The sequence below is a fragment of the Peromyscus eremicus genome, chromosome 13 (assembly GCF_949786415.1).
Source record: "Peromyscus eremicus chromosome 13, PerEre_H2_v1, whole genome shotgun sequence".
Classification (NCBI taxonomy): Eukaryota; Metazoa; Chordata; class Mammalia; order Rodentia; family Cricetidae; genus Peromyscus; species Peromyscus eremicus.
The window spans coordinates 10,350,184-10,373,473 of NC_081429.1; the positions used below are offsets into that span (position 1 = coordinate 10,350,184).

Sequence of the window (23,290 nt, forward strand, 5' to 3'; positions counted from 1 at the left end):
AGGCTGGGGAGGGCTGCCCACCTTCCTCTGTGGTCAAAAGTCAAGATCCCAAGCTAGTGATGTGTTGGGGACAAATTTATCCTTTTTAAAACGTCCTATCCTGTGCCCTGGGGAGGGGCCCACAGGTACCTCTTTCATAACCAGTTATACTTCACCCACCCTACTGAGATGACTCCCAGCACATGGCACCAACCCTGCCCGGAAGGACTCACAGAGGAGGGCATGGGGGGCACAGGCAAAGCAGCCCAGGGCACCTTCCCGCTGGGCTGAGGCTTGGGGTCTGTAGCTGTGGGACCCTTGGAAGCCCTGGTGTGGGGAGCATGCCTCTTCCTCAACCTCTGCACTTGAGGGCTTTCATAGCTGGGTGTTGACATGTAAATGTGAGGATGGGGAATGGAGATGGGGCTGGGGAGTGACTGTATTTCAGTAACGGCAAGGGCTGACTCAGGCTGGGCATGAAGACGGTGGTGACCTGCCCTACTTCATCTGGAGCCTCGGCATGGCCCCACAGCTCTTCCTTTACCGCCCCAGTCCCAACACCGCCAGAAGTAGAACAGAACTTGAAGCTTTTTGACCATTTAATTATAGTAGGCTAGAACCAGAGGAAAGGGACTCCTGAGCCCTGGCCAGATGGGTGCCCACCAGACAGCTAGGCTCTTGCTACCTTGCTTGTCTGAGGTGCCAAGGGGACCCTTAAAACCCTTTGTCTACTTCATGGCCACAGTGCGAATGGGAGCCAGAACTAGACTCCAGGAGAGGATGAATGGAGGGACCCCAACACCTAAATCGCTGCCCAAGATGGCCACAGTTGGTATAAGTCAAAATTGTGCCTCCCTTTCCCTTTCCCTGCTGCTGACATGGGACCTGTCCTTTGGGTCCCTAGGGGAGAGTAGGGAGAGGCAAGTGCCTCACTGGAGGTGTGGGTAGGTCTCTAGCTCTGTCGGTTCCTTTCATTGCCTCAGTTTCCCAGCTGTAGAAAGAGCTGAGGTACCTGTGCGCGCAGAAGGACAGCAGCGACGCTCACAGAGCCTTTGCCCAGTGAGTGCTCATGCTTCTCCGACCCCCTGAAGCTAGGGACGTTTCTGGTCTTCAGCAGAACCTCTCCAGTTCTTGGGATTAGTTCAGGGTCCCTGGGTCCCCCAGCCTCTCAAGGGCAGCTTTAGGTGCTGTGTCTACTGTGTACCTGAAGTTCCTTGGTGTGGGGTGCCTCACAGGCAGTCTCTAATCAGGGTTCCCCCATTTCCAGGTACAGGATCCCCAGAGGCCATAGGCTACAGTGACTCAAGCCCCTGGCAGTATCCAGCAGCAGGGTTCAGGAGACCTAGGTTCAGGCCAGCTCTGCACTTTGTGACAAGAGGGAACAGGCATGCCTGCTGCTCCCAGCTTGTGGTAAACATTAAGAGAACTGTCACTCAACAACGCATGTGTTGGAATTGGTACAAGTGCTAGGCTGTCACTCCAGATAGCTCAGACCCTGGGAGCCTTTGCTGCACGGTAGCCTCCACATTCCTCTTGAAGGAGGAATGGACCGATGCTCTCTGTGGAGAGTCTACAGGATGCTGATGGCTGAAGCATCTGGTCAAAGGGGCCAAGAGTAGTGTCCATCTTCATGCCTTGGAGGCTGGGGGCCCTGAGGACCATCAGCTGAGCCCCTACGTCCTAAGGATGAGGCCCCCAGCCCTTCAGTGAAGACAATGGTGGCATATTCTGTGTGTACACAGGGGGTGGGGAGCTCTGGAGTCTTCTCTCGTCCCTGGAAGTCCAGCTCCTCGTAGGCCACACTGAAGACAGGTGCTGCTGAAGGGTCCTGCTTCTTCAAGGGAGGAAGAAGAAGCAAGAGTCATCTGTGTAGTCCGTTGGGGGTGGTGTGCACATCACATAATCCAACCATCCCCTACGCCGCGTTAGCCTATCACTGGATTTGAGGTTCTTCTTAGAGACCTCAGTCACTGAAGCTGGAGCTGGGCCCTAACACCTGTCTCTTCTCCCCAGTGCTCTCTCTGAGATCCAGGATGCAGCCCCTTTGTTTCCAGCTCAGTTTCTACCTCTAAATGGTTCCTGGCCTTCTTGAAGGTCTAGGCTTCCAAAATGTGGCATTTACACTCGTCTCTGCTCAGAATAGATTAAGCGGTGACCATGCTGGACATGACAAGGCTACGCACTCTGGGGTCAGCGGGTGGGTAGAGCAGCAGGATATGGCTCTAGAGTTCTAGTAGGAAGTGTGAGCTTAGTTCTCCAGGCTGCAGCTCCTAGCCTCCATGGTCTCTCTGCCTGTACCAACCATGTCCTGGGGGTAGACTGTGACGGACCAATCAACAAAGGGGACCCAGACTCACCAGAGACTGTTCCTTGCTTCCAGCTCTTCCGGCCTCTGTTGAGAAAGATATTCTGAATTAGAGGGCCGCTGCTGAGCCATCTTCCCTGGTGGAGGGGAATGTCTTGGCAGCGTGTGTGTGTGTGTGTGTGTGTGTGTGTGTGTGTGTGTGTGCGCACACACGCACGCGCGTGCGCGTGTGCTTGGAGTAGGAGTCTCAGGCCCTGAAGAGTTCTAGACCATGGGCAGGCATCAGGCTTTCTATTCACACTCATGCCCTTCCCATTCAGTAATTGGGAGTTCCCACTTGGGCCATGAGTTGTGGAATATGGGCCTGCCACAGGGAAGGATGCGTGTCTGCACCCGCTTCCCTGGTGCACATAGCACACGGCCGGCATGCAGCAGATATTCTGTGTGGCTTCTTAGCTGCCTGATGACCAGACTTAGCTAGGGGGCTCCTGGAGATGGCACTGAAGGAATGGTCCATCTGTGACAGGGCCTGAAGGCTGACTTAGACCTTCTTCTAGCCACACAAAATGCCAACTCTCACTAGTTGTTAGTAAAACCAGCAGCCTGGGGCTAGCTATGGGTGGGGTGGCCACAGGCTCTTGTAGTGGTTAGAGTGTGTGTGAAGTGTGGTGACACAGACCCTTCTGGTGACCACAGGCCCTTCCGATGGTCAAAGTATGTGTGAGGTATGGTGACTACAAGGCGCCATGACAGTCAGGAGCCCTGAGGAATGTTGAAGGTAGAGTGTTGGAAGGAGGCATAGTGGGTGGAGAATGGCCAGCCCAGATATTTGCAAGGCCTGAGGCTTTGATTTTGGTAGGACAGGGGCAGGGGTATGACGAGCCTTACCTGACGTCCCTGTTGAGCAGAAGGCAGCTAGGACCCAGGCCAGCAGCAGCAACACAGGGACACCCACCAGGACGCTCATGAGCCCAATGACCAAGCCTTGAAACTGGCCCGCTGGCCTGGGCGAGGGACTGGGGTATCTTGTCGAGGTCTCCAGGATTCTTTCTACAGGATCACAAAGGATAGAGTTGTAGGACACCAATAGTGTATTCTTTTTAGGGGCACCCATCCTGCCCGCTCCAAGTCCTAAGGGCTGTCCACTTTGGATGGGCAGTGATTGGCCACCCAACCTACTTCCATAGGCTCCACCATCCTTTAAAGATAAATGGGCATCTGAGGATTTCCAGAGAGAGAGAGAGAGGGACAGGGCCCTCAAGGTGCTGGGCGGAGCTATGGATGGGAACCTAGCAGGTCCCTAGGCAGGAGGGGGTCTCCTGCTCAGGCTTTTCTAGCCGCACCTGTTACCACAAGCTCTGCTCCGGGGCTCTCCTTGATTTGTGTATTGGGGGGCAGGGAGATGGCCCCACAGAGGTAGATGCCACTGTCATTGCGCCGCGTGCCGAGGATGTTCATGTGGAAGTCATGCCCGTTGGGCAGCTGTGTGATCTGGAAGCGGTTGTCCTGGACGGGCTGGCTGAATCCATTGCAGAAGGCGGCCTGTTTTTGAGTCTGATTGCTGGGGCTCAGGCGGTACCAGTTCAGCATAAGGTCCTTGGACCAGTTGGAGAAACTGCAGGTGAAGGTGGCATTTGCTCCCTCTGACACTGTGAGCCAGGCTGGAGAGAAGGTGAGGGGCCTCCAGGGCCCGTTGGGGACCTCTGAGATGGATGAGAATAAAGATCTGTGAGGAAGGGGTGTGTGCACCCTCTCTGACCATTTTCTGAAAACCCTGGGGAGAGGAACGGTTCTCTCAGACGCATCTCGGGTCAGAATCTCCTAAGCAGTCCCCCTGCCAAGGAGCTTGTAGTTTTTTGCAGGTTGTGGATGTGATTCTCCACCCCCAACAAGCAGGGCTCTTCCTTCAGCATAACTGAACCTAGAGGCTGGAGGTGTCTATCTGGCATGCATATTTCTGTCCTTTGAGAATTTGGGATTTTCCCCCCAGATGTCTTTACTTTCCCACTCCTGTGAAGGTGCCCCAGGTCTGACCTGCATGTTTCAGCCCTAGCCTTCTGGTTGACTGGTCTAGCTCTGTTTGAAGGGTCAGTGGGATGCTGGTGTGGGAGTGTGAGGACTTCCATAAAACCCCAGACTTTCGAGGCAGTGTATTCTTGAGTAAACTTGGGGTCCAGGCTTTGTCCTGGACCAGGGAGACCATCTAGCATGACAGAGCTGCCCTGGGTAGCAGAAGGTATAGGGCAGCCATGTCTTCTAGCCATATCAGAGGTCACAGCCAGGAGCCTCCAAAGATCAGCTGTGTCACTGTCCCTCAAGAGGACAGGAGGAGAGGTTCCCATGGTGCAGGACTCCCCGAAACAAAGATGATCTGAATGGTATGGCTACCAGGGCTTTGTCAGGGATGCTCCACACATCATGCAGGTCCTTGGGGCTCTTCTCAGGAAGTGCCTATCTCACTGACAGGCTTCTTGCCACATACATTTCACACTTACATATATAACCTCCCCCTGGTACTCTGAAACACCCCCTCCTGGGATCCACGTGACGCCAGCCGCTGAACCTACAGTCAAGTACATAGGTACAGTCAGAAGCCCAGGGTCAAGGGAACCCAGACTTGCTGAGCACACACTTGCTGGGAGGACTGATATGCACACAGGAAACAGCCACAGAGGCATTCTTGAATATGCTCTGGCCTCAACCCTGCCTTTGCTGCCAGCTCTCTCTGCCTTTGGCCACTGCAGTCATTTGGCAACTGGGACTTGTAGAGAAAGAGCCATTGCAAAACAGAGATTGTCCCCAGCTGACCCCTTTCCAGCCCCCTGCCCCCTCTTCTCACAGATTGCGTCATATAGTGAGGGATTTCTACCCAATTATGTGGCCCAGGGCACTGTACCTCAAACACACTTCCAATGCGAGGCGTTTGACTATACTTACTGGGCATGGTTCCCTCCCAGGGTGGCAAAGAGTGAGGCTGTGTTACCACAGCTCAGGTTCAGCCTCAGAAGACACAGAGAGAGCAGGAGTCGGAGGCAAAGAAGAGAGGCCGGATAGGGAGAGAAATGAATGGGAGGAGAACCGAGGGCCCGAACACCCGGCCAACAAGGTGTATGCAATCAGCCTCCTCTAGCTCAGAAAGGAAGCCAGGGATATTTGATGGAGTTATCTGCAGTGATCGAGAAGATTTCAGCAGAGGGAGGCCCTGAGACATTCCCAGCATGCAGCCTTGCCTAGAAATGGTCTCCATAGCCACCTGGGATAGAAGCAGGACTACCATTTCCTCTCTTCGATGTTCTTAGCCACCCATGGATGATGGATGAACAACGCCACGCCCTGCTAATGATCTAGTGCCACGTGGACCTGAGGGTGGGTGTGGTCTATGCACCAGGCCTGGAGTTCCTCAGGGGTCAGGGTCCCTGGATCCCATGCAGTTGGTAAAGTCTAAGCCACGTGGTTCTGGGCAGTGGTCCATGTAGGTTTGTGTGGGCCAGGAGGACCAGCAGTGTCATGGATCCTTGGAGGGGCCAGGCCCAGGCTGGGGGTGGCCAGGGTGAGATCTACCCATCTTAGCGAAGGTTCTGTCCCTTCTCAGAGGCAATACAAACACCGTGGGGCTACAGTATACTCTTTCTTTGGCTTGTGATGGTCTGTCCAAACCACACACAGCTAGTATGTCACAACACAGTAGTGTCAATGGATCTCTTCTTTAAACCGTCACTCAAGAAACATACAAGCCTTTTTTTCAAGAACACTTCCAGCAACCATAGGAAGGTTGGACACAGATTTGGCAAAGCAAACATGTCTTTCCCACCTTCACCCTTCTAGGCTCCATCACTGTGGTCTGGTCTATGGTCTCCCTACTTGGAACTAGAAACCTTGTGTCCCCTTTACAAGCACTCCAGGTAACCTCCAGTCTACACAGCATTACCCTGACCCCCTAAATCCACCACCACAACCACACTTAACCACCGATCTCCAAACAGATTCTCAAGACTTTCCAGGGTCATGAGGACCAGAAAAACCCCTAGAGAACCAAAAGGCACAGTTCCCCTTGTGTATTCTGGGCAGGATTGTCACACCTGTCCCAGGGCAGCTGTGACCTGTGAACACACCAGGCACCTCTGTCCAGTTCTCACTTCCTGTCCTCTGATGGGATCTATCCACTAGGCTTTGGGACTGTGACGTGTCCTCAGGGAATCACCTGCCATCCTCTCTCTCAAAGTTGGCCTCTAGGTTGCCCCAGATGAGTTCGTGGGTGGACACTGGAGTCCAGAACCTCATCAACTGTTTGCTTCCAGGTTTCTCCTGGTCCTGTGCTTAAATGTATGACAGTATGAGTCACTTGTCTCCTCATTGACTCTGCTATTTTTCCTCCGGTGGCAGGGCCATTGACTTCCCAGGTCTCTGTCCTCTTGTGGGTCTCTGCCTATGTCTATCCCAGGGCTTTGCCTGGCTCTGTCCAGGTCCTGGTGGCCCCCGTGTCCCTGCTCCCTCTGTGCCCCATAGCCTCTTTGCTCCTCTTAGCCATCTTCCTGGGGAATTCTTTTCTTGAACTGGCATGTGCCTCCCTCAGTGTGCCTGTGGTGGACCCAGGGAAGACAGGGGTGGAGACTTCCTGCTATAGGGATGTACAGGAGGGATTGGGCTTAGGTAAGAGAGTGTCTGCCTTTGGAGGTCACAAGTAGTAATACCATATGGAGGACATCCCCAGGCACTCAGTTCATCCAAAGGAGTAAAGTGCCACCCAGGAAAGAATAGGCCCCTGAGAGAGCTGCTAGGAAGTGGGCTGGGAGCACCTTGTTGCCATGATGATGGCTAGGTGGGCCTAGCATCAAGACTTTCCAGCAGTCCTGAGAAAGTGAGACAGATACTTCAGTGGCTGAGGCCCTAGACCGTACTTCTGAGTCTCCCTTTCATGCTGTGGCTGCCTGGGAGAGCATACAGGTAGATGAAAGTGAAGTGTCACTGTGGTTAAAACACATTAACGGTGGCTTCTCTTTTAAAGACAGGAACTGGCTAAACAGCCGAGCCTTGCCTTGAACTCACAATTCTCCTTCTGCTTCCTAGGTGCTGATTACAGGCAAGAGCTGTATAAAGCTGCTGTGATAAAGACAGACACTTCTGATTCATCCAAAAGTGGCGAGTGGAGAGGAGCTGTGGCCGAGCTGACTTCTGGGAACAGTGGATGAGGTTTCCCTGTGTCCCTGCGCTGGGAGTTCCATGAAACTGGTTTTTTTTTTTTTTTGGGTTTTTCGAGACAGGGTTTCTCTGTGTAGCTTTGCGCCTTTCCTGGATCTCGCTCTGTAGCCCAGGCTGGCCTCGAACTCACAGAGATCCGCCTGCCTCTGCCTCCCAAGTGCTGGGATTAAAGGCGTGCGCCACCACCGCCCGGCTTCCATAAAACTGTTTTGATGCTGTCTGCACAATTGGAAATTTCACAGGAGGGAGAAAGGAGAGCTGGGGAGATGGCCCAGGGGGTAAGGACACTTGAGGATGGGAGTTTGGATCCTCAGCACCCGTGTGAAAGATGGCTGTCGCAGTACGTGCTTGTGATGTCAGCCTCACGGGAGGCAGAGACAGGAGGATCCTTGGAGACTGATGGCCAGTTAGCTTGGCTGAAAAACACAAGCTCCGGTTCTAGTGGAAGATACTGTCTCAAGGGAGTTACGTGTGAGGCAATGTAATATTTTGAAAATCTCTCTTACATTTTAAGAGACTGGAATTTTTGTTGGGCCTCACAGCCAGAGTTAAAAATACACCTTGGTGTCACCTAAGATTTAAGACTGCTGTCCTACTGTGCACTCAGCCCATTTGTTTAACCTGCCTTTAAAATGTTTTTCTTTTGTTTTTTTATGACAAGGTTTCTCTGTGTAGCCCTGGCTGTCCTGGAACTCATTCTGTCTGTAGAGCAGGCTGGCCTCGAACTCAAGAGATCTGTCAGCCTCTGCCTCTCGAGTGCTGGGATTAAAGCCTTGTGCCTCCAAGCCTTACTTGAACCTTTAAGAGAACAATGTAACAATCAACCTTACATGCCTTGGATTTTCCGTGTGATCAACTTTTAGAACTTAAGCAAGGCATAGCAGAAATCTTAAGTTACATACTCTTCCATGCCCCTGACCCAGATAATACATGTGTATAATTTGCTGGAAGCAACAAGTACAGAGGTTGAAACCAATATTCTGAAATCTATCACAAAGGTTGAAAGCATCCATTTATGGGTATTGCTTGACAATGGTGCTTGTCATCTGGGTCAGTTGAGGTCAATTAGAGCCAGTGACTTCATCCCTTGTAAAACTCTGTTAAAGATTTCTGTCAAGTACCCCATTCTCTCTGCTGTATGAGCTTTTTATGCTGTTGAATAGAGACAGTGCCAAGTCCTTTGTTAGGGACAGACAGACAGATAGACACACACACCTGCACAACTCATGAAGCAGACAGACACCACTGACAGATACAGACAGCTATAACGGACGGACAGGCAGAGACAGACACACACACACACACACAGAGCTCATACAACAGCAGACACCACTCATAGATACAGACAGCTACAATGGACGGATGGACAGACAGACAGACACACACACACACACACACAGAGCTCATACAACAGCAGACACCACTCATAGATACAGACAGCTACAATGGACGGACGGACAGACAGACAGACAGACAGACACACACACAGAGCTCATACAACAGCAGACACCACTCACAGCCACAACGCACACTGAACAGAAGACACAGACATAGGAACAGATTCACAACACAGCCTCTAGACAGGCACAGGTTCAGATCACATGATAGAGAGACGGAGAAAGACATGTGGAGCACAAAGTAGAGAGTTCTAATCTGGACTGTCTCCTGGTTAAATGACTCACAAGGGGAAGGGCTTCAATTCCTTTCCTTAACGTGACACCGATGCCTTATTGGTGACTCGGAGTTAACCACTAATGGGTATAATCTGCACAAAAGTAGGAGCAATCAGGCAGGATAGCTTCCTCTGGCTCTCACACACACGTGCACATAGGTGTGCGCACCCATGGACACCCACATCGACACACCGTAAGTTTCCCAGGGCTCTGGTGTTGGCTCAGTTGCTAAAGTGTTTGCCGAGCAAATGTGAGGAGATAGATTTCCAGTATCGAACAAGTCCAGGGTGGCAGTGCATGCCTATAGTCCTGGGAATGGGAAGGCAGGGACAGGAAGACAGGGACCCCTGGGGCTTGTGGGCAAGCTGACTTGGCTGAAGCAGTGAACTTCAGGTTCAGAGAGAGATCCTGTCTCAAAAATTAAGGTGGAGAGCGATTGAGGAAGATACCTGATGTTGACCTCTGGTCTCCACGTACACGTTCACACACGTTTGCATGTACAATGATGCACACACATGCTGCTTGTATTTGTGAAAATCAACAGAGGAGCCTGCCTTTCACTTGGCGGTGTGCATGCCAATGAGGAGATCTGACCCCTTTCCGTGTTTAGGTCACTTTGTCTCACACCTTGTGGGCCTCTAACCAGGATCTGGGAACCTAGGACTGGCTGGAACCCCTTTTGGGGATGCACCCAGAGCCAGCTTAGTTGAACTCACCCCTTGTCCCCCAACATGGTGAGGTGTGAGTACCAGAACGTAATGTAAAGGGCCCCTTTCCCCTGCCCAAACTGTCCTAGGACTCCTGCCTCTGGAGGCCCGGTGTGGAGGTGCCAATGGTGGTAACTTAGCCTTCTGCTCTTCAGCTCCACCCCTGTCCAACTTACTTGGGAGTTTTCACCCTGCAATCATGCCATCGGTGGATGTCTGACCCCTGAACACTAACCCCAAAGTCATGCACTAGTGACACTGGGAAGGGAGAGCCCTGGAGTTAACTGGGTGTCCACTCAACAGACTGTTGAATTGTATGCTGTGGAGAGAGAGGCTGGGCTGTAAGACTGAGCGCTTGCTCTATCCTCCTCTAGGATTCCTGGAACCACTTTGGGAATCCACAGTCTCCCCACTTGCAAGAAGGACTCACTGGAGACCACCCCTTGACCTCAGACTCCCAGCTCCTAGAACCCTGAGATGATTAAACACTGTCCTTCATAAATCACCCACCCTGTGGTGTTCTGTTAGAACAACAGAAAAGGGACTAAGCTAGGCTATCTCCCCCAGGGAGCCTTCCTGGCCTCCTTAGCCTGTGCAAAGTTCTGTATACAAGGTATAATTCAGAGGTGACGGGGTCTTCTTGATTTCCCTGGGCTTGTTCTTGAACTCATGTACAGAGGCGAGTGGATGGGTGAGTGGCATGTCCCGGTTAGCACAGGGAGGTTGAGAGGGAGAGTCCTTTCAGTCAGAGCTTGAGCCTGAGCCTGGAGGGCCACACGACAAGCTCACTGCAGACCACAGGCTCCTGTGGGCTGAGGCCAAATCATAACCACACAGAAGCATACAATACCTTATTTAGGCAAGACTCATCTGGGATGACGAAAGCATGGTCAGGTGGGTGACAGGGGTCTCCTTACTCATTACAAATGGATTGTATCCCCCATGTCCACCTGGATAAATGTCCCCAGTGTGAGGATCCCAGAAGGGCACCTACAAAGACGATCAGGACCGTAGTTTCAAGTAGATGTGAGATGCCCCAGATGACACACCACGTTTCTTGCCTAGTCTGCTAAGGGCACAAGCTAACCCAGCCGAAATGGAGGCAGAGGACCTGTAGACACTCAGCCCAAATCATGTCACCCTCAAGGGTTCCAGCCAGCGAGAAGCAAGCCAGCCGAAGTACGATGTCAGAGCTCTAGCTGCATCTAGGTGGGGATGTGTCTCCACGGGATAAGGTGTGAAGGGTTTTCTAACATCTGCCATTGATGCTTAGTGATGCAGAACATCACAGTGATGTGAGGAGACGGGAGATGGGGCCTGAATTGTTCCTAAACTCATAATGGAATCTTTACTCCAGCACCTTGGGATAGAACTTTGCTAGTAGTGGGAGCTAGCTATGGGATTAATTAAGATAAGGTCACCTTGGAGTAGGGTAGGGTCTCAGCTAGTGGGGCTAGTGTCGATGTAGAAAGGGAATTATGGACACTGACTGATGCATGAGGCAGAGGTGGGGGAATGTGTCTAGGTACCAAGGAACCCAAAGACTGCTAGAAAATTCAGAGGCAGAAGGGAGATCTGGAACATATTGGCCCATGGACACTGAGGATCCCCCATCTTGAGTTCTAATTTAAGAACCCCAAGCCCGAGACATTCTTCCTAAACCCCCTCTCCACTAGCTGTGGTACTTGGTGAAAGTGGTCCAGCCAAGCCCACGAAGTACCAATAAGCTAGGTGAGATCATGTGTGCTGGTGATCTCAGCACTTGGGAAATTGGTGCTGGGCAACATTGAGTTTTAGACTGGCCTGGACAAGCTGATGAGAACATTGCCTCAAAAGAGGTCAGTTTTCTAAACTAATAAAACACACACATACACACACAGTTCTATCTATCTATCTATCTATCTATCTATCTATCTATCTATCTATCATCTATCATTTATCTATAACTGTTTTCTAAATACCTATCCTTATATCCACAAATTATAGAAGGGGATATCCTTATACCCCCTCATCAAAGAAGATTCTTTTTGCAACATAAGGAGGCAATTACAGAGACAATCAACTGCTCAAATTGCAGAGGGTAAGTGGCTGTAGATTGCACAACCCCAACTGGTATATTTGGAATGCAAACCCTAAACCTAAGACTTCAATCACAGAAATCAGGGAAATCACAGAAGAGATCGTGGAAAGCTTTGGAGGAGCCAGGACACCTGTTGATAGAGAGTTCCCTAGACACTACAGGGAAAATGCATCCACAAACTCTCAACCATGGCAGACTGAACACAAAACCAGCAGAATGAAAACACCACTTGCCACACTGATGTGAACAGAGGAAATTCCACACGGTCCTAGCCCCATAGGAAGAGCTATGGGAGGTTAATGGCTAAAGAGAGAGGGAGAATCAGTGGTCCCAAAGACAAATTCCCACATAGGTTGTCCAGTGTCAAGTGGTCAATATGAACATGTGCACATACGAGCAAAGCTTAATGGACTTAATAAGTTATAAACATGCAGACGTGTATGTATATATATATATATATATATATATATACATATTCGTATTTTTCAAAATTAGAGATTAAAAAAGGAAGTGTGACTTTAAGAAATGTGTCTTAGGCCGGGCGGTGGTGGCGCACGCCTTTAATCCCAGCACTCGGGAGGCAGAGCCAGGCGGATCTCTGTGAGTTCGAGGCCAGCCTGGGCTACCAAGTGAGTTCCAGGAAAGGCGCAAAGCTACACAGAGAAACCCTGTCTCGAAAAACCAAAAAAAAAAAAAAAAAAAAAAAAAAAAAAGAAATGTGTCTTAGGATGTGCTTGGCGGTTTTCATAAATGGTCTGAGTAAATCTCATGACCCACGAGGCAATAATTGTTTTCCCCAAATTGTAGGTGAGAGGTTGGAGAAATGCCTCAGAGGTTTAGAGCTGTGGCTGTTCTTCCAGAGGACCCAGATTTAATTCCCAGCACCCACACGGTTATATAAGGTCACAACCTTATATAACCCCAGCTCCAGGGAAGCCAGTGCCTTCTCCCAGCCTCTACAGACATTAGGCACGCACATAATGCACAGACATGCAGGCAAAGCGCCCATACACAAAAGATAAAATAATGAAATGGAAAATTTAAAGAAGAAAAGAAAAAAATTGTAGGTGAGAAAACAGTAAAGACAGAGTGGCTCACAAAGGTCACCGTGCTCACCAACAGCTTTATGGACTAACTTACAGTGTTTTCCGAAGGGGTCTGTCAGCAAGGCAGCCCAGCCTGGCTTTGAACTTCTGACCAGCATGCTCCACTATGCCTGCCTTTAGTCTGAATACAAGATGGTCTATTTCCAAGCCTGAATTTTCCTTACCTAGGCAGTCATTGTTGAGGCTGGGAGACATGTATAACTAGAGAGGGGCTGTCTATGGGAACAGCTGGCAGGGCACTGGCCATGGAAAGAGCTCGGTGCAAAGCTTTTCAGATGGGGAAAGAGGCACGCCAGCTTCCAGACATCTGTCAGACACCACCTAAAGCAAGCCTGTACAGATACACCCATCTTTCCATACTTTGTCACGAAGTTGCGTTTGGGGACATGCCCAGCGTGCCAGGTCACCAGAGTGAGTCACAGCCCCCTTTCTGTCTCAGGTCCTTCTCTCCGATGACACATGGTCCTTATCCCTTCGTTCTCTGTCCTTAGATTCCCCCGAGGGACATCTTTTATCCATAGGGTCTCGGACCATCTATGATGTTCAGGTCTATTTCCTCATCAGTCCTGACAGCAACCCAGAGGCTCTCCGAACAGAGGCCAGCAAGGAGGGAAGGCATCCCCAGCCTCCCAAGCCGTGGCCTGCAACCTGGAGAGGGTCTATGGTGATGAGCACCCAGCTCCCAGTCCCACCCAGCTCTCATGATACTGAAGAGGCTGGGGTGAATGTGACTGAGGCTTTATATGAGCAAGGGGATGTCACTGCAGGCAAAACACGTTCTAGAGCAGCGCAGGGTGTAAACTTGGTTGGGTCACTCTTCCATGCTCCACAGGAGTAGCCCTGGCTCGGGAGCTAGGTGACTTTCCCCCTAGTCCCGGGTTCCCAGTGAAGTCTGGAGAGTAGAGGGCAGAGGTCAAGGGGGATGGGGGAGTGAGGAGTACAGGAAGTCAAGTTTTCGCTAGGAGGAATTTGACCAGGATTACCCCTCCATTTCACCCTCCCCAGTGCTGACCACGGATGCTCTGAGCCCAGGAATGTGCAGTCTGGAGCCCTCCAGAAACGGCAGCACAGGAAGCCGTGCCGACGAGGGTACAGAGCTGATTATCCCCTTGGAAAGAAATGGCCAGTCATCTATCTAGCGTGTAGGGCAGGCCTCATGTAGGGATGTCCCCGACTCTAGGAAAAACAGGGGAAGGCGGAGGACACCAGGGCCTGGCAGGATCCTGAAGCAGGGCCACAGTGGCCAAGGCCAGGGCTCTGGCTAGACCCACCATTGCCCCACAGAGAGGGACATAAAGGATCAGCTGAGATTGGACAAATGTTCAGTCTGCCTGAGAGAAAGTGGGGCGTGGATTCTGAGCCCCGAGAGACACTCCACCTGTAAAACCCGCCGAGGGCTGAAAGAGGGGCCAGTCGGAGCAACCAGGGGCACAGGTGTCCCCGTATTCGGTGCTCCTCTCCTTCAGTGACAGGGACTTAGGGTGCCGGTTTCTTCAAGCCCTGACCCAGCCACCCACCCTGATCCCACGTCCCTAGGAGAACCACGTACCTAGAAGCCACCCTGCTTGCCAGCTCAGCTGCAGCACAGCCCAAGTGAGTGGCCAGGGCACTTGCTGGACCCACATGCCCAGAGCCCCTGGCTGTGCCTCCTTCAAGGGCGCCGCTGTCTCCTCCTCCTCCTCCTCCTCCTTCTCAGCTGCTCAGGCAGAGTTGTCTGTAGCGGAAAGGAAACTGTCCTGGGTTATGTTGGAGGGAGGAGACCCGCTCTTGGCTCCCGCCCCCTCTTCCTCCACCTCCACAGAGGTGGGAGAACAGGCAAAGGGGGTGGGGGAGGGGCATGCAAGGGGGAGGGGAGCGGGAGGGAAAGATGCCTAGGAGGAGCAGGTAGGGACTTGTGAGAGACGGGAGAGTTGGGCCACAGAGAGGGGGGAGAGAAGACCAGCTGCTCTTGCCTCCTGCCCCACGATGGGGTCTTCTCCTTTTCAGACCCCTTTTGTGGGCAGTTTCGGTCCTTTCCGATCCCTACATCCTTGATCCTTAGTTCCTGAGGTTTGGGGGAGCTTGAGATGAGGGCCAGACTCTTGTCCCTTCTGAGGATGGGTGTCCTCCCTGGCTACCGTGAGGATGAGCTGGACCTTCCCCTACCTTGTCTGGCATGTGTGGCCTCGAGTCCTCTGAGCTATGGCTTAGTCCTTTACTTTTGGGGAGCAAGAGCCCACACCCCCCACTTGCTCTGCCTGATGGGTCAGAGGAGGCCTGGAAAGGTTATAGTGAACCTCTCCTAGCACCCTGAGAAGATGCCTCTCTCCCCAGCCACACCCTCAGACCCAGAAAGCCCCTGGGCCTGGTTTGGCTTTCCCTCGTGGCTTTTCTTCCCTTCGGGACACTGGGCCCATCTGCCTGGATCACTGACTTCTCTGCTTCCTCAGTGTCCTAGGTTTGCTGGTCCTGCTTCCCTGGGTCTTGCTCTTTGCCTGACAGACCCTAACACCAGGCTGGGGTGGTCACTGTTTTTAGGTCTTTCCCAGTCCATCTTCCTCAGTCCCTAGGTGGTGGGGTCCCACCCCACCCTCTGCCTGTCTTGTCCCTGTCTCCCTGGGGGGGTTGGGGGGGGGATGGGCAGACCTGTGTGCACAGCCCCAGCTGGTTGGTCATTTGTGGGGAATCTCTGATTACTTAACAGTTCTGCTCTAAGCATTTTATCACAGTGAATGGGAAATAGGAAAAAAACGAAACTGCTGACATTAGCAATGAGATGAGTAGGTCTCGCAAGCCTAAAATAACCAGCCCGGCTGGAAACCATCTGGCAGCTGCGGCAGCCACCCTGGTTCAGAGGCACCAGCTTAGCGGGGAAGGAAACATTACTTTGTACAGCGCAGAGATGGAAAAAGAGTATGAGGCACAGGCTGGCCGCCCCCAGTCGCAGTATGGGGCCTGTGGGCAGAAGCAAGGGGGATCCCCTCCCCAGGCCTGGCTGTTACAGAGCCTCCTGACACCCTCTCAGACATGCTCAGGCCAGCAAGTCCCCCAACAAGGCTGGCTGAATAGGTAACGGCTACAGGCCTAGGGCGGATGCTGGACAGATCGCACGCAGCCTTCCTTGTTCTGATGTTCTATCTAGACTCTTCGTAGACTCTGAGACTTTGTGCCCTATAGTGTAGAGCAGCAGTTCATGAGGACTGGAGAGGAGCAGGAGTCTGAGCAGCAAGCTGTCATCCCATCCCTGGAGGTTTACTCAACATCCCAGGCCAGGAAGTAGTGGGACATCTCGTGGAGAGCAAGGGAGCCCTGCCTGTCTCTCTCCCTCCCTCTGCTGCTGTACCTTCCTCCTTCCCTTTATCTCCAGGCCTCATTTTTCTCTTCTTTCCTTTCTTCTCCCTAGCAGTGGGGTGAGGAACAGGGCTGGGCCTGGGGTAGCCTTATTTGGCTCCCCTGTACCAATAGCCATAGCAACCCCCTCGGAGAGGAATGTTTTCCTGAGAGGGTCTGGGGGCTGAGCCTTGTGGGTCCCAGGGCCTGCAAGGAGGCAGATAGTAGGAGGGAAAGGGAAGTCCTGGGTGTGGAACATCAGGATCCGAGGACCAGGCCTAGAGAGGGATTGCTGGGTCACACCTCAAGCCGTACTACTGACTTCTTATCATATCATCACTACAAAAGTCACACTCCTCAGCATGCATACTATTCCCCCAAACCCACAATCCAAAATACACATGCTATCCCCAAACACACATATTGTATAAAGTACATACTATGCCCCAATTCTCATGTGATCTCCAAATACACATTTAATCCCCAAGACACATGCGGTCCTCCGATCCTTCTAATCCCAAACTTGCACATTATGTTGCATGACATTCGATCTCTAACACAATACTATCCTGCAATACATATAAAATCCCTAACACACTCTCTTCCCCAGTAAAGTCATCCCCAGCGTAATACTACCTCTTCATACACATGCAATCCCCAACACACATGATATAACCCATACAGTCTCAAACACATATACTATCTTGCAACACACACACACACACACACACACACACACACACACACACACACAATCCTTAAGACTCGCTTTCTCCTCTAATACATATGCTACCTTCTAATACACATGCTATGTCCCAATATACACTTTATTTCCAACACACATACTACCTCCCAATACACACACAATCCGCAACACACATGCTATCCCACTGTGCTGGTTACCTGCACAGTGTGTACAGGAGGTGTCTGTTGCTCTAGATTTCTATGGGGCATCATTCCCTCCAGTTACATGTCGGCTTTTTAGTCCCTTTGAGTACTGAGCTGGGGTTGGAAGTATGATCTGTTTCCAACAGAGGCAGTTGTAGGAAGACCCCAGTTGGTGGTGATTGTGGACAGGAACTATTAGGGACACTCTTGTGTGGATCTGGGTATGGCTACCAGTTATCATTTCATGAGGGCAATCATTGGATGTGAGGTTGTCATGGTAACATGAATTAGAGAGCCTACATCCACATGTTTCTTACTGGATTCACTAGGAAAATGCTCAGTGAGCAAGGTGGGAAGAATCGACCCAAGGCTGGGCTCAGTGGTCACCAGCCGAGCTTCCCTGTACGAAGTCCTCAGAAGTCTCCCCCGCCTCTGAGGGGGCCTCCCCTCCTTCTGGACAGGGCAGAGAAGCATGAGTTTCCAGGGTGCTGACCTCAAGACTATGACACAAAGGAGCACAGATGGAAAGTTAGGGAGAGGGGATCCCCACACGCTGGAGGTAACGGGAAGTTTCCATCCAGGTGGGGAGAGGGGACAGAAAGTCGAGAAAACAGAAGGGTCATTTTGAAACAGCTGCAGGGGAAACAGGAGGCAGGGGGTGGGCCAGAATCCAGACCGACCCAAAACCCGTGTGGCCCACAGTGAGGTCTTATGGGGGCTCAGGGCCCTGCAGCCCAGGTGACGGGCTGATTCAAAGGTACTTCTGAGGTTGGAACAGGAAATGGTTAATAGTGTTTGCAAATAAAAACTCTCTGTTCTACCCTGTTTTGAAACATTTCCCAGAAGCTAAAGGAAGAGCCGCTAATTTATCTGCCCAATTTACAGTCCACACACACACACACACACACACACACACACTTAACACACACACACACATACAACACACACATACATATACACACCACACCATACATACACACACACACTCACACATACACACACACACACCACATTTAACACACACACATATACAACACACATATACATATACACACCGCACCATACACACACACACACACACACACACATACACACACACCACACTTCACACTTAATCGGGTACTTGTACTTGTTCCTTAAAACGTGTGATTTCTAGCTCCCCCTTTCTCTGAACTTTAGAGTGTAGTTAGTGGTTTAAATGTGCATCTGCATTTTAAATTTCTAGTGTGCATTTCCAAGTGTTTGCTGCATATGTGTGTGCAGTGCACATGAGCTCCCTGTGTGTCTGTACTGTGTGTGGGAACACCATCCAGGCTTGTCACACCACCACAGAGGGCTTCATCTGGGCCTTGTTGATTACCCAGACAACTGCAGAATAGCCCCCACTAAACCCCTGAAGCCGGGATGGGCTGGGCTGGACACCCAGCGAGCACAGTGCCCTCTGGGAAAGCTTGTAAAGCCGATAGCCCCTGAGCTGCAGAGGGCTGAAGAGACAGCTCACCTGCCTGGGTGGTTGTGCTGGCTAGTTTTATGTCAACTTGACACAAGCTAGAGCCATCTGAAAGGAAGGAGCCTCGACTGAGAAAATGCCTCCAGAAGATCAGGCTGTAGGGCATTTTCTTAATTAGTGATGGATAGGGGGAGGGCCCAGTCCATGGTGGGTGGTGCCAACTATGGGCTGGTGGTCCTGGGTTCTATATGAAAGCGTGCTGAGAAAGCCATGAGGAGCAAGCCAGTAAGCAGCTCCACTCCAGGGCCTCTGCATCAGCTCCTGCCTCCAGGTTCCTGCCTTGTTTGAGGTCCTGTCCTGACTTCCTTCAGTGATGGGCTATAGTGTCGAAGTATAAGTCAAATAAACCCTTTCCTCCCAGCTCACTTTTTGGTCATGTGTTTCATCCTAGCAGTAGAAACCCTAAGACACTGGTCCGCTCTCAGATGTTGTCCTGAGCTTGCTCTTGGGCTGCCATGCTGTCAGCTGTCCCAGCCCTTGTTAGAGCTGAGCTTAGAAGCTGAGCCACAGGGTGAGTGTGAGCAGGGCCATGAGCAAGAGCAGGGGGAGGACTTGGGCATCTTACTAGGTGGCTGATAGTGCTGAAGTTGATCTGGTTTCATTCCTGTGCTCTCCCCTGTCCCTCTTCCAGCCCATTGAGAGCTTTTTCTGGGGAGGATTCTCAGTTCTTAGGACAGGATTCTCATCTATAACCTGCTCCTAAAGCTTGTCCTCGGAGGCCAACATCCCTACAGTCTGCTGAGGATGGCTCCCCACACCTGTCCTGATGTGTATACATCAGCACAGCTGGATCCAGGCTTGAGATTTACCTCATAGGGGGCACAGTTTTTAATTCACTGTCCCCCCCCCGCCCCCCCCATAGATGAAGAGAATGCATAGGGTTGATTGACCTGTGAGTGAAATAATACATGTGAGAAAGTTACATATCCTCACACTTACTAAGCCAATTAAGAGCATGAAGAGTCTTTTATCTTGGCTGGTGACCAAGAGTGGGATAGCACCTCAGAAATATTCTTCTACTGAAGCTCAGGGGGTACAGTGTTTTTAAAGGTTAAGAAAAACCCACAGTGATATCAGTGTGAGATGGGGGTCAGGATAACTTTGCAACATTTGTGTTGGCAGACCATGGTAGTTATTCCAGTCACAGCCTAACGACTTATTTTGATTTACACCTTCATGAGTTACTTTAGTTTGTAAAAACATTAGTTATTCTGTTTAATACATTGGAATCATGGTCAGGGTCATGAGAGATCCCAAGTGCTGCCAAGGCAGACATGGTTGTTGGGGGGTGTTGGGAGCCAGCCCAGGCCAAGACTTTCTCAGAAGCCCCAATGAAAGGACAAAGGGAACATTAGTTCTGTGTCCTTGTCCAGGAGAGGACTTGGAAAGGTCCAATCTGAGGCTGGAGCCTGGGCCTCTAAGGCATTAAGGCTTCTGCTCCTGGGAACCCTAGCTTTCTCCCCTGAAGGGCTGTGGTTAGCAGCCCTATGGCAACTGTGTCTGAAATGTCCTGTGTTCTCTTTGCCTACATTGTCTGATTCAGCTCTCTGAGGATCTCGGTCCATTTTCTCCCTGCAAATAGTATATAGGACGCTGTACTTTTCAATAAACCTGCTTGGCGTAAGTCACCAGCTTATGTGAGACCTTCTGACCCCATCCCAGCTATTGCTTTCGTCCTTATTTCTCCTCCCTGGTCCCCCCACTTGACACTTGGCCATTTGAGACCTCATTCTTGTGGGTTGGAATCAGGGGAACTGGGGGCCAGAACAGGGTGTTGGATTGATTGGAACTGGAGTTATAGATGGTTACGAGCTTGGGAACTGAATCTGGGTTATCTGCAAGATTAGCAAGTACTCTCAACCATTCAGTCATCTCTCCAGCCCCACAAACTGTGCACTTATGACTTAAGTATTTTAAAGCAAATGTTTAGTTGTTTTTTTTTTTTTTCAGTTTTTTGAGACAGGGTTTCTCTGTGTAGTTTTGGTGCCTATCTTGGATCTCGCTCTGTAGACCAGGCTGGCCTCAAACTCACAGAGATCTGCCTGGCTCTGCCTCCTGAGTGCTGGGATTAAAGGCGTGTGCTACTACCACCCAGCTAGTATATATCAATAAAGAGTTCAAAGATGTGGGATGATGCTGGATGTTAATGCGCATGTGTGGTGCTGCTGGTTGGTGATCTCCGGTGGGATATCACTTCAATCTTTTCTGCTTTTCTGGTTCTCTGATGCATATTAGTTGCCATGGAGATGACGCTGTTGTGAAAACAGCTAATTGGCTGGCATTTAAGATATGAGGTGCTTGTTTGGTATCTGAGTGTATGCAGCACTGAGAGCCCAATAGCAACATGGACAGGCCTGAGGCAGATGTATGGGCAGGTAACTTTGCTCAGCTAATGGAGGAGAGGAAGCCCCATATCATCTGGGTTCTGCATCCCCAGGAAAGCCAGGTTTAGGGGCATCTGGACAGTGCCTGTCTCCAGTAACACCTGAAGATGCTTTCATGGTGTGGAGAGGGTTGGGAGGCCTCCTGTTGGGTTCTGGAAGATGAAGGAGCTGAAAGCGCCTTGTTGTTGGCCTTGGTTGACTTGGCCCCAAGGCCAAGCTCATTGTAGTAGCGAGTAGATGCTGTTGGGTTGGAATTGGGGCTTGATTAATCTTGTCTCAAACCCGTGGGTGTGGCTAGGTATAAGCCATCTTTACTGAGAAATTGAGGTTTCCATGGGCTGCCTAGGTGGGATGATTGTGGTGGTTTTTATTTATTTATTTATTTATCTATCTGTTTACCTATTTATTTATTTGTTTGGCTCACTTGAGAGCTGCCCTGGGTAGATGGGTCATCTCCATATCCACAATGTTGCCATGGCATCTCAGGTGTAATTGCTGATAAGCAGGAGCCAGAAAGTAGAGGCACTCCTCATTGTAGATGGCCCAAGAGACAGAGCCTTGCCTCAAGCGGAAGCTGAAGGGTTCATGGGGCCAGGATGCTTGGCCTAAGGAATAGGAGAGCTGCTCCAGGCTGTTAGTTGGCGTTAGAGGGGTGGAGCAGAGCTTGGGGTGGTTAGAGTAACTATTATCATGATGATAGCTACCATTAATGACTGACTCAAAGACACAACTGATTCCTCTGGCTTTTACACCCAGAGGCAGCTCTTGCTCTGTAGAGAGATGGAATGGAACAGGCATAGAGCAAAACCAAAGGTCTTGTAGGGCAGAAAGACAGAGGGCTAGCCAGTTTGTCAGTATGAAAGGGACACTGGGCAGTGGGGGTGGGCAGTAATATGCCCTTTGATGTGAATGCCATGACTCTAAGGATCTGAAACCCCTGGGGCCAGTAGAGTTGGAGTTGGAGCTTTTCAGGTTCTGGGAAAGTAATAGGCATCTGAAAGGCCCACAAAGCATCTTGAAGCACATTCTTTTTTTTTTTTTTTTCAGAGCTGAGGACAGAACCCAGGGCCTTGCGCTTGCTAGGCAAGCGCTCTACCACTGAGCTAAATCCCCAACCCCTTGAAGCACAGTCTTATTCCTTAAGCCACAGAAGAGAGCTGGTTTAGTGGGCAAGCAGAGATAGGACATATATTTGTGCTATATGGGGTTGTACAGGTGGGGCCCAAGCAGGAACAGGAATTTAAGACCTCAACCAGAGTGCCAGTGCTTTGTCATTGTCTCCTTTAAAAAAAAAATAATTTATTTATTTATTTTTATTTTATGTGCATTGGTGTTTTTCCTGCATGTATGTCTGTGTGAGGGTGTCAGGTCCCCTAGAACTGAAGTTACAGACAGTTGAAAGTCACCATATAGGTGCTGGGAATTGAACCTGGGTCCTCAGGAAGAGTAGTCAGTGCTCTTAACTGCTGAGTCATCTCTCTAGCCCTTGTCAGTGCTTCTGAGTGACGGTGAACCCAACCAATTTAATCAAGCTTGACCTGTCACTCCTCAGGCACTGTGGTAGAGGACCATCAGTTTTAAAAACAGGATTCCGCCGGGCGGTGGTGGCGCACGCCTTTAATCCCAGCACTCAGGAGGCAGAGCCAGGCGGATCTCTGTGAGTTCGAGGCCAGCCTGGGCTACCAAGTGAGTTCCAGGAAAAGGCGCAAAGCTACACAGAGAAAGCCTGTCTCGAAAAAACCAAAAAAAAAAAAAAAAAAAAAAAAAAAACCAAAAACAAACAAAACAGGATTCCTTTGTGTTTACCGATGACCTTGTTCAACCTCGCTTAGCACAGATAGGAGTGTTTGCAGAGACAGCCTGTTTCCCAAGATAATCGGTCTTACCTGAAGTAAACACTTCCCAGAAAGAGAGAACACAGACCTGCATGTAGCCCCCACAGTTGCATCAATTTCCACAATTCCAAGCCTCCATAAAGGGCCCCAGCTAGCTTTTCCCTTTGCAGACCACCTCCATCTCTTCAGGAGAAGACTGCCCCTCACTGTGTGTGCTAATAAACACAGTCTCATGTGTTCCGGTCAGACACTGGCCTCCTTCTGCCTTCTGCTCTTTATGCTGCCTTGGAAATCTAACATTTGGTGCTGAAACAC

The 23,290-nt window shown here is 50.8% G+C and overlaps 1 protein-coding gene across 1 annotated transcript; it reads right to left on the minus strand.

Moving 5' to 3' along the window:
* Nucleotides 1-614: 614 nt before the first annotated feature.
* On the minus strand, nucleotides 615-6,291 carry Pdcd1 (programmed cell death 1). The gene is made up of 5 exons (XM_059278742.1): nucleotides 6,213-6,291; nucleotides 3,628-3,987; nucleotides 3,173-3,334; nucleotides 2,337-2,371; nucleotides 615-1,813 (listed from the first exon to the last, which is right to left on the minus strand). The coding sequence occupies exons 1-5, from the start codon at nucleotides 6,289-6,291 to the stop codon at nucleotides 1,580-1,582; spliced, it is 870 nt and encodes a 289-aa protein (XP_059134725.1). The 3' UTR covers nucleotides 615-1,579.
* Between the last annotated feature and the right edge of the window lie 16,999 nt (nucleotides 6,292-23,290).

Excerpts from the sequence above, each read along its gene's own strand:
- Pdcd1 (XM_059278742.1), bottom strand. The coding sequence starts at position 6,291 with ATGACCCTGGAAAGTCTTGAGAATCTGTTTGGAGATCGGTGGTTAAGT. Across the intron at positions 2,372-3,172 it reads CTGCTCAACAGGGACGTCAG|AGGCCGGAAGAGCTGGAAGC; the intron begins GTAAGGCTCGTC and ends CTTTCTCAACAG. Across the intron at positions 1,814-2,336 it reads GAAGCAAGGAACAGTCTCTG|AAGCAGGACCCTTCAGCAGC; the intron begins GTGAGTCTGGGT and ends CCTCCCTTGAAG.